This window comes from Ochotona curzoniae, unplaced genomic scaffold (genome assembly GCF_017591425.1).
Source record: "Ochotona curzoniae isolate NIBS_2020 unplaced genomic scaffold, NIBS_Ocur_1.0 contig_2321, whole genome shotgun sequence".
Lineage (NCBI taxonomy): Eukaryota > Metazoa > Chordata > Mammalia > Lagomorpha > Ochotonidae > Ochotona > Ochotona curzoniae.
The window spans coordinates 17534691-17552459 of record NW_024465421.1 but is presented as its reverse complement, the minus strand read 5'-3'; the positions used below and the strand labels follow the sequence as shown (position 1 = coordinate 17552459).

Here is a 17769-nt window from a genome sequence, read left to right as displayed (position 1 = left end):
AGGCAACTCATTGATCGGCTACCTACTATAAGCCCTACTTCTGAGATTGGTTCCTTCCCTCATGCAATCCCCAGGAGAACCTTGCAAGATCTCCAGCAAGAATGAGATAGCCTCCTTTAGATTTATAAAAGAAAAAAAAAGATTGTCTATTGAAACACAACAGCAATTCCATTCTTTTTTAAGAGGACAGATAGGCAAAAGAAATGAAAGAAAACACAAGATTTCTATTGGCTTTCTAGTTGTTAATAATTGCAAGGACAAATGTAATTAGGAGAATTTAATTAATCTCCTAAGTGAAGTCAACTCAGGCTGCACACATGGGCAAGAGAAGATAATGCCTCTTTCTGTAGACAGAGTCCCTCCAAGCACCGAGCTTGTGTAGTAAATGCCATGGCGGAAGCTGCAAGGCACTGGCACAACATCAGCCACTGTGTGCATCGTCCTGTTGTGTGACAACGTTTTAAAAAAGATTTACTTTATTTTTATTGGGAAGTCAGATACACAGAGAGGAGCAGAGACAGCGAGGAAGATCTTGTGTCCAATGATTCACTCCCCAAGCGGCTGCTATAGACAGAGCTGCGCCAATCCGAAGCCAGGAGCCCAGAGTCTCTCTCCAGGTCTCCCACATGGGTGCAGGGTCCCAAGACCTTGGGCCATGCTTGACTACTTTCCCAGGCCACAAGCAGGGAGCTGGATGGGAAGCGGGGCAGCCAGGATTAGAACTGGTGCTCATATGAGATTCCAGCACATGTGAGGTAAGGATTTTAGCCATTAGACTACTGCGCAGGACCCCAAGTGTGTGACAACTTTCTGCAGCTGGTCCAGTCTCAGTGATGTGTGTGCTTTTTGTTTCTGGATTAGCATTCAGGCTAATAAAGACAGCTGCCTGAGTGTGAGTTCTGCAGAAGAGAGGAGGATTCCTGTGCATTTGATTTATGAAGGAGGCCCTTGTTGGTGAGGGCTGCAGGGGACAGACCAGAGGCCAGGCAGAGGAGGAACTTCATGCAAGGTTGTACAGTTCCAACAGCCCCTGCCACAGGGAACTTGGGAACATAAGCCACCCTCTGGGTTGGTGCTGAGCTGAAACAAGAGAGCCGGAATTTCCTAATTCCAGTACCCAGGGGTGTTACCTCTTAGAACTGTGGTTCCTTGGCATGCTAGTAAATTTGCTCCAGTATCCTGGGAAAGTGCTGCTCCTCCAAAGCCTTGCTTGTGTCTGTCTGAGGAAACAAAAGAACATCAAAGCAGGTCAGAGACATGAGACAGAGTCAAAAGAACCCAAGCGCCTGAGTCGAGCACCGTAGGGCCTGGCCCAGGTGCCCTGGTTCAGTTGCAGACTTGACAGATGTTCAGCACTTTTAATGCATTTTGTGAATTCATCGGGGATAACCAGTAGATGACAAGGCATTGATTTTATAACATGACCTTGATATAATTTTAGAATGAAAGATTAGGAACTATCCTTTATGCTATCATCTCTCAAACATGCCTAGTTCTTAATATCTTTTGTGTTCCCAATGTACTAAAATAGGTACACACTGGGAACCGGAGTGCCTTCAGAGGCCGAGAACTCTGAGGTCATCCACTCCCATTTGAATCTCCCACATGGGATGGAAGAAGCCCAAATCCTTCCTTGCAGGGACCAACAACAAAAAAATTAGAATAGATAGACAGAGAACAACAAGGAAAGCTTAGAACCAGACAGGAAATGGTCAGCAGGGACTCACGTATATCTTACTAGGTAGGACACAAAAATAAGTTACTCCTCACTGTGGTATCGAAGATTTCTCTGCACACACCTCCTAAAACTGTTCTGTGCCTCAACTGTTGACATACGCCTTGTTAAAGTTATAAGCCAGTTTGGACTATCCTAAAATCTGCCAACTTCAGTAAAAATTATGCTTCAGTACAATAAATTGCTAAACACAACAATGAAAATAGACACGAGACAGCTGAATAGTATCCTATAGCCATTTTAAGGTGGATAGAAGCCAGTTATATATAAACTAAAATTGAAATATCAATGAAGTAGTCACAGGATGTGGTTAAGAGCCTGCATTTACCTCCAAAAAATTAATTGCCCAGATTAATGTGATAGGACATCCCCCTTATGTTTTACATTGTCAGGTCTTGCATTTAACCTCTAACATATTTTGAGTTGATTTTTATACACGACGAGAGATGGGGTTAGATGTGCACATCAAATTTTCCTGGTACTATTTATTGAAGAGTCGATCTTTTTCTCATACTGTGTCCATGGCAACTTTGTCAAAATTCAGTTGACTGGAATGCATGGTTTTATTTCTGGGATCTCTAGTTTGTTCCACTGGTCCACGTGTCTATTGCTAACCTGGTGTCATGCTGTTTTGATCACTACAGATTTGTGATTTTTGAAGTCAGTCCTTGCAATGCCTCCAGCTTTGTTCTTCTTCCTTGAGATTGCATTGACTCTGAGGTTATTTATGGTTCCAAATGAATCTTAGGGTTGTTACTCTATTTTTATGACAACTGTCCTTGGAATTTTGAAAGGGAACATATTGTACATGTAGACTGCTTTGGATAGTGCAGGCATTCAGACACTACTCCTTCTTCCACTGCATGAACCCAGGATATATTTCTGTTTGTTTCCATTTCTCTCATTTATTTGAGTGGATTTTAAAAATAACACACTGGTTTTCTGTCTCCTTGGTTAAATTTATATGAGTTTTCAGATAACTAATAAATGGAGTTGTTTGATTTGTTTTGTTCATTATTGTATATCGAAATGCTACTGCCTCTCACATGTTGATTTTACCTTCTGTAACTTTACTGAATTCACTTATTAGTATAATTTTTGTCGCTGTTGTTGTTGGAGCCCCTGAAGATTTTCTAAATGTCATATATAATGTTATCTGTAGTCAGGGGGAAATTTGGCTTCTTCTTTTCCCAACCAGATGCTTTCTTTCCATGTGTCTACGATGGCTAAGACTTCAGGTACTCTATTGAATGGAAATGGCAAGAGTGGCATCCTTGCTTTATTTCTGATCTTGGAAGACAAGCTTCCAACCTTTCACCGTTGAGTGTGATGTTAGCCAGGGGATCCTGCGTGGCTTTTATTGTGATAAGGTGTATTTCTGCTACATTTAATTTGTCCAAGTTTCTTTTCTACACAATAGGAAGTTGACTTTTGTCCACTTTTTTCTGTATTTCTTGGTTTTTGTCTTTCGTTATTTTGCCCTTGATATTGTGATGTCTCATTTTAAAGTGTACTACCCAGCAGCTGGTGGCTCATGCACAGGGCTGTGCAGCCACAGCCACCCTCATTATAAGACATTTTTAATCATCCCTCAGAAGCAGTCACCTTCAACCCCAGCAGTGGTGTGTGAGCAGCCTGGGCGTGTTGGAGGCTTTGGGGAGGACAGCACCTGTGTTGAATGGAACATTTGGCTGTTGGTTAGATTGTCAAGATCTTTCCTCTGTGCTGTAGCTTTCAGGTGCTCCTTTCTGCACCAAGGGATGTGTTGAATGTGTCACTCTTTCAGAGATTCCATATCAACCTGAATGCAACATGGACCTCGGGGTCTGCTCAATGACAGTGTGTTCACTGCCACATTCTCATCCTGCCTTCCCTCTCTGTTTTCCCTCTCCATTCCACTTTATAGACTACCATTCAGCTACACTACCACCAGCCTTCCTTGATTTCACACCTTTATCCAGAATGTTCTTCCTGTCCAGATGTCCTACTGTAAGAAGTTCGACTAACAGGCAGATAGGGCCAGCACCTAGGTGAAATGAAAAAGGCAGAGTTTCTTCAAAAGTATACAAAGGATGTTTGGTCCTCCCCCAAGAACTGCATTTAGCAAGATCAAAGTACAGGCCCACTCTGAATTTCTAATTTGACCATGAGAACAGCAGCTGGTAGGCAGTTGTTGGAACTGAATCCTACTTTCCCTGAATTTCCATGTTTATGACATGGTAGCAAGGAAGTCTCTTTTAAGAGAATTCTTAAAGTGCTTATCTTCCCAAAAGCTGCCTATGGACAGATCAAAGTATTGATTTCAATTCCTTAGGGTTTCCAGTTTTATCATGGAAAAGAGAGGAGACCAGCTTTCAGCTTGTCATGAAAATACAAAGTTATCAATCACACCTTTCTGATGGCTTTGCTTTGAGCAAGCTAGATAAGATGACCATGCTGGCCTTTGGATGAATTTTGTCGCTTCCTTCTGATAACTAGCTACTGGTTCATTATTTTTTTTCTCCCAAAGCTTGTGCTTAAAAGAGTCCATGTCAACCAGATTTTCGGGTCTTTGTCACTTGAACAGCCCCTTCCTGAACCCTAGGAAGGAGTTTCTTTTGACATAATGCATCCTGTTTTTGCTCACTGATCTGTCTGCATGAAAGTTCTTCTTTCCTGTGATGCAAGAACCGAGATGGCCTCCTTCCTTTGTGTTGGCTTCCTAGGACAATACTTATTCTTCAAATCCCGTATTTAGGATCACTTGTTCTACAAACCCTTTTTGAGTATTGATCTTTCTTTTCCTATTTGCACCAACACTGTGTGACCCTCCATTCTGTTCCACAGTGATCTGCTATCAGAATGATGCAATCTCCAGTTTGCCACCTGAATCTGAGTTTCCTCCTAGCAGAGAGGCTGCCCTATTCATCTTCCAGCTCTCCCACACTTCCTAGCTCATTAAGTGTTTGCTGAATTGAATTGAACCACAGAATGTGTTAATATGAATTCTGATAGTATTTCATTTAAAAAGGTAATCTAAGGGAAAAATTGGTTCATACTTCTGGAAAAAGAAATGTCTGTCAGAGAGCTCTTTTGAATTGAAAAAAAAAAAAGCAAAATGTATTCAAATTAGCTTAGGAGTAAGTGCGTTTTTTAAAACAATAATAAAAAATCCCACAAGATGCAAAGATGCCTGGGAAACTGAGTTTTTAGAAGGAGAGGAGCAGGAATGTGTAGCAGCAACAGCCAATGAGCCTTTCCTCTACAGAATTTTTTTCCCTTCAGAAAATGTTTGTTGAGTACCTGCTGTGTGTGGAAAATAGTAGCACACACTGGGTGTAGAGCAGTGAACAAGGCTGCAGTCACCCTCATTCTCAAGTTTCAGCCCGATGTCCTGCTATCTGTCACCTCTGAGGGGCGCTGTTCCAGGAGATGGGAGTGGGAAAAGAAACCAGGTGGACACTCAAGTGTAACTCATTGGAAAGATCATCTTTATTCTACCTGGTTTCCTGAAAGACACCAGGTTTCAAAGGTGACTAATAATGACAAAACCACGATTTTGCATTGCAAGGGTTGCATCCTACAGAGCTTTGGGGAAGCCAGGGAAGTCACCACTACCCTAGCAATCAGCTCTGCTGACCTTGGCAGTTGGGGCCCTAGTGATCATCTTAGTTTTGTGGCCTATTTTACAGATGAAACATTGTGGTCCAGAGAAGGAAAATGATTTAGTCAAGGTCAAGCTCCCTCTCTCTGGCTCCTAGCTCCAGCTTCCTGCTAACGTAGCTCCTGGGAGAAAGCAGATATTGTTTCAAAGAATTGGGTCCCTGTTGGGACACCTGGATTGAGTTCCTTGCTTCTGCTGGATCCAGCCCTGGTTTCATGGGCTTTGGGGGAGTAGACCAGCAGACGGATGCTCACTGTATCCATCTGTTTCTCCCTCATGGTCTCTTTCTCTCCAATAAATTGATACAAATCACAAAACAAAATGAAAACCTCACCAATGAGTTACTTTTCTTGACTGGTTAAAAAATACAGATGTTTTAAAACAAAACAGAACAAAACAAACAATATAGAGGTACACAGAGGAAAGTGATTCTCCCTCCCACTGCAGTCCCTCTCCTTAGAGGCTGTCACTGCCTCTTGTACATCTTTGCAGAGATGGTCCACAGATATAGAGCACTGTGCTAGTCTTTAGGCAACTGTAACTTAAAGAAAGATCATTTTATAGAGAGGTATATATCGATGAATCCATATGTATCTCCACAAATAACTCTAAGGAGGAACTGACAAGAATCGGTGACAGATGGGCTAAAGGAGTAGAGATACAATTGTGGCACCAAAGACTTGCCAGTTCAGTGGTGTGACCATGTAGCTGGCTCTTGGTGCTCTGAAGCGTCAAGTGTGGAAGTGTTGTTCTGAGTACGTAGGTGAAAACACGGCTTACACAGGCTGGTAGCCTTTCAGGTTTCTGGAGTAGGAGCAGCCATTTATCAAGCAAGCCTTGCTAACAGTCCCTTCAACGTGTCAATCTTTTTCTATGAACACATTCGTTGCTTTCCTGGGGACAGTGACCCCGTTCTTACCCTAGTTTACACAAGAAGATTTAAGTGACTGCTTTGAAGTCACAGACCTTCCATGAGAAAGATGCTGTGTATAAACACAGGCATGACTCATAGGTTCTTGGGCGCGTCTGAACTGGGACGGGGAACATTAGTGGATTGTTTTGCCCATCACAACTTTGAGGGTGCTGCTGGTATCCAGTTGGCAGAGTTTAGTGGTGTTTCTGGACATCCTGCCGTACACAGGAGGGCCCCACGCAGATCATCCAGCCCCAAATGTCAACAGCACTAAAGCTTGAGCAACAGGCCTGACAATAAAGCACATGGCGCTAAACTTCAGTGACAGACCCTCCACATCCTTTTCTTTATTTCTGTTTGCAAATATTAGGATGTAGTTCTTCTTCTTCACCTGCTCTTAGATTGATGTGCTTCAAAGAATTCACAATGTCTTCTGACTTACACTTGTGACTCACAGTTGACATGCTACTTTTTTCTTGTACTGCAACAAATCTAAAACTAAATCTAAGCAAGACCTCTGTTAGGGGGCACCACCAAAAATCCACTTGTTTGCCCTGTCAGTCTGGGGAACCACCGTTCAGATGCACTTCTCTTGCTTTTAAAGCCTTTCCTTATTATCATTCTTATTATTTCAGAGTGAAGAGAGCAAAATGCACCAAATCATCCTTTTGCTGGAAACTGGCAAGGTCCTAGTTCCTTCGTGCTTCTGCTTCAATTCCTTCTTCTTTTAGGGCTCATAGTTGCTTAGAAACCTTCTCAAAACCCTAAAAGTCACTTGATGAGGCCAGTTAACCAAAACCACAAACAACTCCTTTGGGCAAGGACCAGGCGACCCTGAGCAGCCACAGGCTGCTAAGCAAACAGTCTTTGCTCCCTAGTTTTGTCCCTAATTGTTGGGGAGGACAATTGCATTCTTGTGGCCGTGTGTGTGGCAGTCTGACTTAATTCAGGGGAGAGAACAAATGAGATTCTTCCATAGATATTAAAAGTGCTTGTGTTGTAAATAAGAATGCCATCCTCTCTTTTCACAGAAAGCACTTTCATTAAGAGGTAGATTTTAACTTCAGTACATCTGCATTAATTCATTTGGGTAGTGGTGGTGGTGGGGACATTTGGTGATGACTTTTTTTTTTCATTTTTCATGAGCTTGTCAGGCATTTCAATCAGGTAGCTGAACTCTCCCCTTCCCTAGGAGCCTTGAAAGACACTTCTCTGTCACACTGCAATCAGACACGTTCCCTGTGACCACGCATGTATCAGCAGGTGGGGACTACATTTACCAGCTTGACAGACATGGAGGAAAAAGACTTTTTCATAGTCCAAGGAACCAAAGTGATTCCGTTTCTTCCTAAATATTTTTCGAAGCACTCTTACCGTCACACACAGGGGGCACTCTGTTAGTTAAAGCCTGGAGCAGCTGCCATCCTGAGCATCCTGTCAGGCCTGGGTCCAAAGTCCTGCCAAACAGCAATTGTTTCAGATTCCTGTCCACAATCTGTTTCTTTTTGCTAAGATATTCATACAAAGAATCACTTTGAGAGATAGTGGAAAACCAGCCAGGGGCTCAGGAAAGTGTCTGGGCTCAGCTCTCCTTCCAGGTCCTGGGTTCCACTCTGCTGCTCTGATGCATGTTGAAAAGTAGCGAGGAGGGAAGGGCGTGGGGGGCAGAAGGGTGGCAGGTGAGCTGTGCATTAGGAGGCTGGTAGTCTACCTCCAGCCCTGGCTGGACAAGCATCAGCTTCCCGAACCTCAGGGAACCTGCTGGAGAGTCCTCCCACCCCATGGCTTTGATCCTGAATCCCAGTGGAGAGGGCTCCCCCGTCCTTTGATACCAGTCATGACAGCAGAAACTGTCACCTGGGCCCCAAAATGTTCCTTTCCTCTGCTTAAGACAGCCTTTCATAAAAGATGGCAATTGATCCATTAATACAGCCCGTATGTGTTTTTCGAGTGCTTACCCTGAAAGTCAAGGTCTTTTGTAGAGTTCCTATCTGAAGATGGGGAGATGGACAGCAATCACACACAATGTAGATTCAGGCGGACAATGGGTCTGCAAGCCTATTTCAGGAAGGCATGACATGCAGTGTCTAGAATGCAAGCTGGAGAATCCAGTGTCTTGGGCACTTCCTAAGCCCTTCTCTGTAACCTGTGTAACGCCCTGGGGTTTTGCTCTCCCCCTGCTCTGGTGTGGGCTTGGGGACATTACCTGACACAAGAGAGTTAACTGAGATCCGTCTCTCAGCGGTTGGGCAAATGCTTCCAGATTGTCTGCTGCATGCTAGGCACTGCTCTGAGCTTCCGTGAGGAGGTGATTTTAGAAGAAGCAGGCTTAGTGGGTATGTTGCAAGCACAGAATAAATGTCAGCTATCATTAGCTCTCACACACCGAGGCTGCAGTTTGTAGGATTCGCAAAGCAGCGGTGGGCGTGGGTTGCCAGTCATGACAGACATACCGCACACTGTCCTATTTTGGGGATCCTATTCTAACGAGCCGATGAAACAGTGGCACACCTTTCTTCAGGTGGGGATGGCACAGAAGACACTTCTCAATACAGGGGCTGTCACAGTCCTGGACCAAGCTTTCAACAAGGCTCCGAATGTGTTTGCAAGTCCTCTCCAAATGCCTAAAGGCAGTCACCCAAACAAATTCCAGTCAGTCCTCCCACAAGGTTGCAATAAAGGGGACCCCATATATGGCTCAACTCACAGGTTCTGCGAAATCCCCTCCTCTCCTCCCAAGCCCTTGGCTGCAGCCAAATGGAGAGGAGGGAGGTGAACGGATTGCTTCCTTGCAAATCGCCCAGCCCACTGTGAAGTGTATACTTAGTTAATGTAATTAAAAACACACAAAAACACCAAACGCCTGGGCGTGTGGAGAGCTAAATTTGGTGCAGCAGCTTTGGTGCAAATTCTGTTTTGGGGGCTCCCAGAGTCAAATTCAAGCCGAGAGGAAGAAGTGGGAGAAATGAGAGAGGGCCGACGGATTGCTGGAATCTGCTAGGGGAGAGACAGCAGATTTGGAAACGGACAGAGGAGACCAGAGGCTGCAAACCCTGCAAGCGGTGCCGAGCTCCGCGGCGCCCGGCGAGGAGCTCCGGGTGAGGGCACCCTCTTTGGGGACAGGGATCCCGCTGGCTCCGGGGACAGAAACGCGGGGTTCCAAATCCAGGAGGGCGACTGAGGTGGGGTGCCCGGGCCTTGCGCTGCGCCAGATTGGGGTGTGCCCTGCCGTGGAGCTCGCTGCGGGGGCGACGGAGCGGCAGGTGCCGAGGGCTGGGGGAGTTTGAAGGAAAGACCTTCCGGGACGTGTAGACACCTGGGCTCCGTCCGCTGCCCCAGCCCGACCCGGGAAGCTTCTTCGGTTACTTCACCCCCAGCCGCACTCCCCCGGGGGCTTCCCTCCCTCCCCCTGCAAAAGGGCTCGCCACTCCACCTTTCTGGCTCTGTCTGGGTCCTCGCTCTTGGCCCGGGTCGTGAGCGAGGCTGAGAAGGGCGCAGCTGGGGGCGCCAGGGGCAGGGCGCTGCGGAGACTGCGCCCGAGCTCTCACGGAGTCAAAGCCATCTAGTGAGCCGGGGCCTCTCGGAGTCACCCCTTCTTCCTTGCTGGGCAGATGCCGGCCGCGAGCTCCTGCGCACGCACCCTTGGAAAAAGCCGCGGGCGGAGCCGCCTCTGCGCCCTGGACAGGTCTGAGCCGCGCCTCCCGACCACAGAGGGCGCGGGAGGTCCCGCCGGCGTCCTCCACCTGACGGGAAAGCCAAGCCTTTCCCTCAGGGCTCGGCGGCGGCCCAGCTCGCTCCTCCCCGCCCGCCCCAGTCACCTCTCCCCGCGCCCCCGCCCCTCTCCTGCCGGCGCCCGCCCCGCGCCTCCTCAGCCCGCCCCCTCCCCCGCCCGCCCGCCCTCCCTTCATTCCACAAGTGTCGCTTCGCTCTCTCCGGCGCACTTGGCGAGCCGCTGAGGTGAGCGGCCGCGGCGCGGCGAGTCCGGAGCGGGCGGCTGAGGGGAGGCGCGGACACACCGACGCTCCCCGCTCCTCCGCCCGCGTCTCCCCCTCGTGTCCGCCGGACCTGCACCCCACGCTTGCCCCCCGCTCTCGTCCTCCCCCCCGCACCCGGCCCCGCGCGCTCCTCCCCGGCCGGCCCCTCGGCGCGCGGCGCGCTGGAGGCGAACGCGGGCTGAGCCGAGCGCAGTGGCCGCCGACCCCGCCGAGCACCCCGCGCCGCTCCCTGCATGTGCGGCCCGCGGTGGCTCGCAGCCCCCGGCAGCAGCCTCGGCAGCTTCGGCCGCGCCTCGAGAGGCGGCTGCAGCGGCGGCTCCAGTGGCGGCCGAGCGGCCGAGCCCGGGCTGGGAGACAGGATGCGCCGCGTCCTCCGGCTGCTCCTCGGCTGCTTCCTCACCGAGCTGTGCGCCCGCGTGTGCCGGGCGCAGGAGCGAGCGGGGCACGGGCAGCTGGCGCAACTGGGCGGCGTGCTGCTGCTGACCGGGGGCAACCGCTCCGGGGCCGCCTCAGGAGAGGTCGGCGAAGGCGCGGGGGTCTCGGACGCGCCCCCGACCCGGGCGCCCACGCCAGACTTCTGCCGCGGCTACTTCGATGTCATGGGCCAGTGGGACCCGCCGTTCAACTGCAGCTCGGGCGACTTCATCTTCTGCTGCGGGACTTGTGGCTTCCGGTTCTGCTGCACGTTTAAGAAGCGGCGGCTGAACCAAAGCACCTGCACCAACTACGACACGCCGCTCTGGCTCAACACGGGCAAGCCCCCCGCGCGCAAGGACGACCCCCTGCACGACCCCACCAAGGACAAGACCAACCTCATCGTCTACATCATCTGCGGGGTGGTGGCCGTCATGGTGCTGGTGGGCATCTTCACCAAGCTGGGGCTGGAGAAAGCGCACCGGCCCCAGAGGGAGCACATGTCCAGGTGGGCTGCCTCCCCTCCGCCCTCCCCTGCGGGCTTCGCTCTCCCCTCTCTCCCCTCCCCGCCGTCTCCCGGGCCCTGGCGCGGCCCCCTGGGCTCTGCGCGGGGGGCCGACTCCCCGGAAGCCCACTTGGGCGGGCGGCGCGGCGACGGGGCGCGGGGCTCGGTGCAGGTGTAGGGTGTGAGTGTGACCTCGGCCCCCTCGCCCGGCCGCCCACCACCGAGGAGGACTTGAGCCCCGCGGTCCCCGGAGCTCCTGGCCCCCCGAGTCTCGGGTTTGGGGGTGTGTTGTGGGGGGGTGGTCCTCGATACCCTTCGGGTTCCTGTAGGTAAACAGGGGCGGGCGAGCCCCGGAGGGAAGGGGGGCGTGTGCGAGCCCGCGCGCGCGTGTGTGAGCGAGGGAGGGAGGGGGAGGAGTGAGTGCTGCCTGCACCTCGTACTCGCCTCCCAGAGGGAGTTGGGGTGTGTGTGTGTGCTGCGGGGGGCGGGGGGTGTTGAGAACAAAAGCCCAGCTTAGGGCGACCGCCTTTGGCCGCCCGCAGCTCTCAGGTCCTCAGAACCGCAGCTGCCCCTGCCGCCCTCCAGGCACCCTTCTGCCGTTGTCCCCTGTCCCTGCTTGGGACGGTGACGCGGACCGCGTCCTCCCCGTTCTGGCTGGTGTGGCCTCCAAGGGCCTGACTCCCCCCTTCCTCGCGCGCCGCCGCCTTCACCCGGCTGGCACCCTGATTCGTCAACTTTGCCTGTGCCCGATTCATTATGCAAGTACCAGCTCTGCAAGGCGCAGCAGATGGGAGAAGGCATTTGGGGATTAATGAAGCTATTTGCCTTTTGCGTGTGTGTCTAAATCGCTCCACACAACTCAGTAACTTTGGAGGCAGAGGATGCAGCCGAGAACTTGGAACCCTCGGCCCGGGGTGGGTGCGGGGAGGCCAGAGGTTGCTGTGCGGTCGAGGGCGCGGGGTTAATAGAATGCACAAGTCACTCCTCCCGCCCCCCACCACGGCTGCAGGCTCAACATTTAACTGTCCCTTTTCAGAGTCTGGGCTTCTTAAGTCGCTATCCTCCTCCCGCCCCTCCAACACGCCGCCTGGGGGTCTGTGTGCGCGCGTGTTGGTGCACGCGCTCCGTGTGTCTGCTGCCTACAAGATCTGAACAAAGAGACCCACCAAAAATAGGCGAAGGAACATCACCACCACCTCACTAGTAATTATTTTCTATTTATACACGGAGTATCCGATGCTCCCCCCATCCTTCTCCAGAGGGGGATAGTGGCGGTGCCGGTGGGGTAAGAGGTGAAGTTCTGGGTTCGGGTAGTAAGGGAGGTGTGAGTGGATGGTCAGGTCCTCGGGTACTGGGAAAGCAGCTGGGGGTGGGAGGGTGGCATCCAGGAAGCCCAGCTAGGAACAGAGTCAGCCCTGGTCCCGCCCACCGCTTGCGAGGGCCTCTCTTCTCCCCGCCCCCCCAGGTACCCTGTTCCCATCCCCACCTGCCCTCCCTTGCAATTGGCTAGTTCTGTGGATTCATCTGGTCTCGGTGAAGGTGAGGACAAGAAATGCTTGCAGGACTGCGGCAGCGGGTGCCACCTGGGTAGAAAAGATTACTCAGAGCCAGGTGGGCAGCTTTGCAGATTCCTGTGAAGGAACCCCTGCAGAAATCTATCAGTCTTTCCCTCCAAACTGGCTCTTGATGGAGGGGCAGTGGGAGGGTAGGGACGAAGCTCCCGGGACTGGTAGGAGCTTCACTCCCTCTGGGAACCAAATTCCTCCTCAGGTGTCCAAAAGCCCAAGCAGGACACAGCTGCCCGGTCCTGCCCCCTTGCAGGGGGTGAACAAGGACCACAGCTAAGCAGGTGGCTGCCACGTTCTGCAGGTGCCAGGCTAACTCGCAGGCATCGTTTAGATGTCTTTAAGTCCTGCAGTAGTTTAACTGCACTGTATACCTTTGGAGTCTTCCAGAATGGTGTGCAAGTACACACTTCTGAAGGGGGGTGGCGTGGGATTGTTAACCCCTTACTGTCAGTGTACAAGATATGATGTTCATTCAGCCCTGGCTGCTGCTGCTTGGGATTACCTGGAATGGTTTTCAAAATTAGTAGGTGAAAAAAATCCTGTTGCCAGGAGCCTGTGTTATTTAAATCAGAAACTCTAGCGGGGTGAGGGGGTTGGGCACAGAGCACCTTTTCCTTGAAAAGTAATCCAGGAGATGCTTGTGTTTGTGCAATCACTGTTAAGGAAAAGAAGTGGTGCTGGCTGAGCGGAGTGCTGGATCCCAGGTATTGGACTAGGGGTGTGTGCGCTCTCAGTGCTCAGGGGCCAGGTGCTGTTTTAATTCCCATTTACCTGTGGCAAAAACAGTCATGGCTTAGGCATCGGGCACCATGTTGCCCAAGGTCATAGAGCTAGATGATTTAGTGTCTAGTCTCCTGGTTTCAGTTAGGCCAGAGGGCAGATGATTTTAAATCAAGTAAGCATGGGAAGATGGGGTGGAGGAGGTCTTAAAAACATAGGTACCTGTGCCCCAGCCAGCCAGCCACAGAGATCCTGAATCAGCAGGTTTGGCTGGCTCCCCAGAAACCAGCTTTTCACCACCTGCCTGGATGGCCCTGAGAAGTGTGGTCCACATTTGGGGACACACTCGGTGAAAAGGGGAGGGGCCAGTGTGACCCTCCCCTGTGTGCTCTGTGGCTGGTCTTTCTCCCCTTTTGTGACCTGGCTGTGGTGCTGGGGCTGCCCCAGGTAACCTTCAAGGGCATCCTGTGTTCCCTCTGCAGTTAGTCATTAGTGGCAATGGGTTCATTATTTTTGGCTGAAGGTGCTAAGGGTTGCATATGTGGCATCCGGGGACCTGCCCCAGGACAAGGTAGCCTCCAAGTGAAGGGAGGCTTTGCTTAATTTTTCTCTGCAGCACCTGTGAGAGACCCCAAGCCAGGATTGTTTGTCCACTTGTCTGAAGGTACAGAAAACACAAAGTGTGTCACTCTCTCCCCATTATGACTTTGGTACCTGGTAACGAGTGTAAACTTGTGGCCTCCAAAATGAGTTAGCGGGCTCAGAGAGCTGAATGTGTCCCATGGGCTGACTGGGAGAGGTAAAGCAATTCCAGGCCTGTGGCCACCAGGAGGCTTGTGTAAGAGCTGCAGTAAGCCCTTGGAGCCTCAGCAGCAGCAGCCGCCACCAAAGACTGTCTTTTTAAACAGCTCCTCCCCTTCTTTCGTTCCTTATTTCAGAGGCAGAGAGCTCCCATCTGATAGTTTATTCCCTAAAAGCCTGTAATGATTGGGGCTGGTCTGGACCAAAGCCAGATCTGGAATTCAGTCCAGGTGTCCCATATGTGTGGCAGGGACCCAGTTTCTTGAGCCATCACCTGCTGCCTCCTGGGGTCTCTTTAGCAGGAGGCTGGCATCTGGAGTCAGGGCTAGGAGCTAGGTGCGGAAGGCAGGTGCACTGATGTGGGATGGACCATCTTAGCTCTTAGTTTGATGCCTTCCCAGCCATTACTGCTTCTGGGAAGCAGTGACAAACTGGTAGCCAGTGGTGGTTACCAAGCCGTGCAGACATGTTTCGTTTCATCTTTAAGGTGTTTCTGCTCGTGCATTTTTGAAGTTCCCTCTTCTTTTTGTTAATGGCAAGTTTGGGAGAAGAGCCAAGTGGCCTCCTGTGTGTCCACCTCCAGGTTTCTCGAGTTCAGTGCTGTTGATGTTTGGGGCAGGAGGATCCTTGGTCATGGGGTTGTCCTGGGTATGACTGGGTGGTTGGCAGCAGCCCTGGCATCTACCCACTAGATGCCAGTAGCACATGCCTGACACAGTTGTGATGGTGAAAAATAGCTCCAGGCATTGCCAGATGTCGTTGGAAAGCGAAACCTCCTCTGAGAGCTGTGGGTCCAGAGTAAGAGTGATGGGGAGTTTGTCCTGCTGGCTTTATTATTTTCTCCTTTCCTCCTGACTCTCTCCTTGTTCCTTCTCTCCTTATGCTTCTTCTGTGTTTTGATTTTTTTTTTTTGCCCAAACATTTGAGGTGCTATTAAGTCCCCAGTGCTTCATCACAGGTTTCCTAAAAATATTGTCCCACATAACACAATTCCTTCTTTATGCTGAAGACAAGCAAATACTCAAATTCTGTAAGATCATTGAATAGGCAGTCGTGTCACCAGTATGTTGAAGAGCTTGGTTTTTCAACTCAGGATCTGGCCAAGGCCCATTGTATTTGGCTGTGAGGTCCCTTAACTCTATTATACGTGGTATTTTAAAACCAAGCCACAATCAATTGTCAACATTTAAAAACTGGGAGATAACACATAGAAAACCCAATTCCTGATTTCTCCTGAGGATGTGGTAGTCTGGTAACACCGTTCACAGGGAACTGCTGGTTGTGCCGTGCAGTGGGTAGCCGCTCCCACTGAGGGAGATTCTGGGTTCCTCTCTGTCACCACTCCACCCTGTCAGTTCACTCAGATATGCTCCTCACAGCCCCTGGAGAGCTGGCCAGACAGGTCTGAACAGCACGGACTCCAATCAGATGACCCCAGATTTTGATTCCGTCTCAGCCGCTTAATTGCTGTGTGGCCCGGGGGAGGTTGCTTGACCTGTCTAAGTCTCCAGTTCTTGCTTGTAGGTTGAACATTCACCGAAACTAGGCTTGGAGAGCAGGAAGCATAGGTCCTGACTCAAGGTCATTGCTTGGCAGCTTTGACCCTGTAACATCATTCTTATGAAACCTTTCTGGCCTAGTATCTCTGAGGGATGCTGTTGTCAGTCATTCTGGGTTCTGCTGTGTTTATGTGTGCACTGGCCAAGACTCCTCCCCTCTCTGGTTTTGAGTTTTAATCCATGTTGGAGGATCTGGAAGAGGGGAAGTCTGTGCGACTCCATCAATGTGTTGCCAACTGTTGGGAAACCTTGCTGGCTTTGTAGTATCTCTGTAGACTTTATGTGTAAATCCCCATTTAATTTCATGCCCTTCCCTTGTGAGGTAGGTGCTATGCTAACCTGCCATTTACAGAAGCCCAGATTGCTTGCTCCAAGGACCAATAAGACCTTAGTGAGTGGAGGAGTTGGATTGAAACCTGGGCAGTGTGAGGCAGGGCCCAGGTCCTTGACCTCTACACTCTACCTTCTTTGAGTGGAAACCCACAGAACTTCAGTCTCCTCAGATCGCAAAGAAGGGCTTAGTGCCCTGCAAACAGTGCAAGCCAACAGCAGCCTGCAAACAACAGGTTGGTTCAAGGAGCCTCTGTGAGATCCGGATGTGGAGTGTTTCATGCATCTGTTCTTGCCTGGTCCAGTCCTCTTGGAAGAGGCATTAGATGAAAATATTGGAAGCCAGTGGAGAAGATGTGCCCTCATTTTGCGCACCTTCAAACAGAATTGGAAATCCAAGCCTTTGAGTTGCAGAGGATGGTGTCCAGCTTTCCAAACATACTTTAGCAAAGCTGAAGTTGCTTGCGAAGAAATGCATCCAATGATGAGTGTCTCCTTTCCCTTGCTCCTTCTCCTGTCTGCTGATTCCTCTGCAATGTCTCCACCTTTCTGCATGTCACCACATGGATTTTAGCAGCTTCCTGGACTGGAAAAAACAGTTATGCACACCTGTACTGTTGAATATTGTTGACCGTGGTTTTGTCTTGAAGATTTTTTTTCCACCCTCGCAGTCTTTACTTTCTTCTGTTTGGACACCGAGTCTTTGCATTTTAAAGGTCAACTTTATTGTAGTGTAATTTGCACAAGTGATATGCACACTGTCTACATGTGTGTAGCCACTACTCTAGAAAGTCAGTGCACCCCCATTCCCTGTGATTTCTCAGGGATGCTTCTTGGGGAAGAAGCATTGCTCAGGACTCTTGTTCAAATGTTGGAGTGAGAACGTGGTTTGGATACTGGGCCCCTTGGTGGCTTTGAAGATCTGGGACTCTGAACTCTGAGCACATGCAAAAGGCTTCTGTTTGCTCAGTCATTGGAAGGAAAAGATGCAGCAGTTTGTTTTTTGCTCCTCTGCTATGCCCGTGACATTGGCTCAAATGCTTTTCTGCTAGAGAATTGCACAGTTGGCTTGTCCTTAGCACTTAGGTATCAGCTGCAGTGTCACCTTCTCTGAGGAGTCTTTGATCACTCAGCTTAATTTCCTTCTGCCACACACACACACACTCACACTCACCAACTCATCATTCAGTGTTCTCTATTTCATTTTCCATTATGGTCTAAAATTTGCTTATTTATTATCTGTCTTCTTCAGTTATCACTCACAGTAAGGAATGCAAGAAAACTGTTTTCTGAGTGCCTAAAATAATACGTAATACACAGGAATTCTGGATTCTGACATCCTACTTTGAAAGGCTTAAGAAAGTTATCTTCTCATTCATATATTCATGGGTATTTATTATTGATCACTGATCTTATAGCCAACACTGTCTTAAATGCTGTGAAAGAACAAAGAATAATAAGCATGCAATCCCTGAGTTAAGTATAAGGCAGGTAACACATGATGAAATGTACCATAAAATTGGTGCTAAGTTGAATCTTATGGAATTGCCCATGTTTGATTACTTTCAACCCCAAAATTTGCAATG

At 50.0% G+C, this 17769-nt stretch overlaps 1 protein-coding gene across 2 annotated transcripts in view; it reads left to right on the top strand.

Moving 5' to 3' along the window:
- Positions 1–10203: 10203 nt before the first annotated feature.
- SHISA9 (shisa family member 9) overlaps positions 10204–17769 on the top strand; it is a 235083-nt gene continuing 227517 nt past the window's right edge. For both annotated transcript variants that reach the window (XM_040973307.1, XM_040973308.1), the window contains exon 1: positions 10204–11208. In XM_040973307.1, coding sequence (XP_040829241.1) covers positions 10520–11208 — 689 coding nt within the window. In that variant the 5' untranslated portion in view covers positions 10204–10519. The remainder of the gene's footprint in view (positions 11209–17769) is intronic.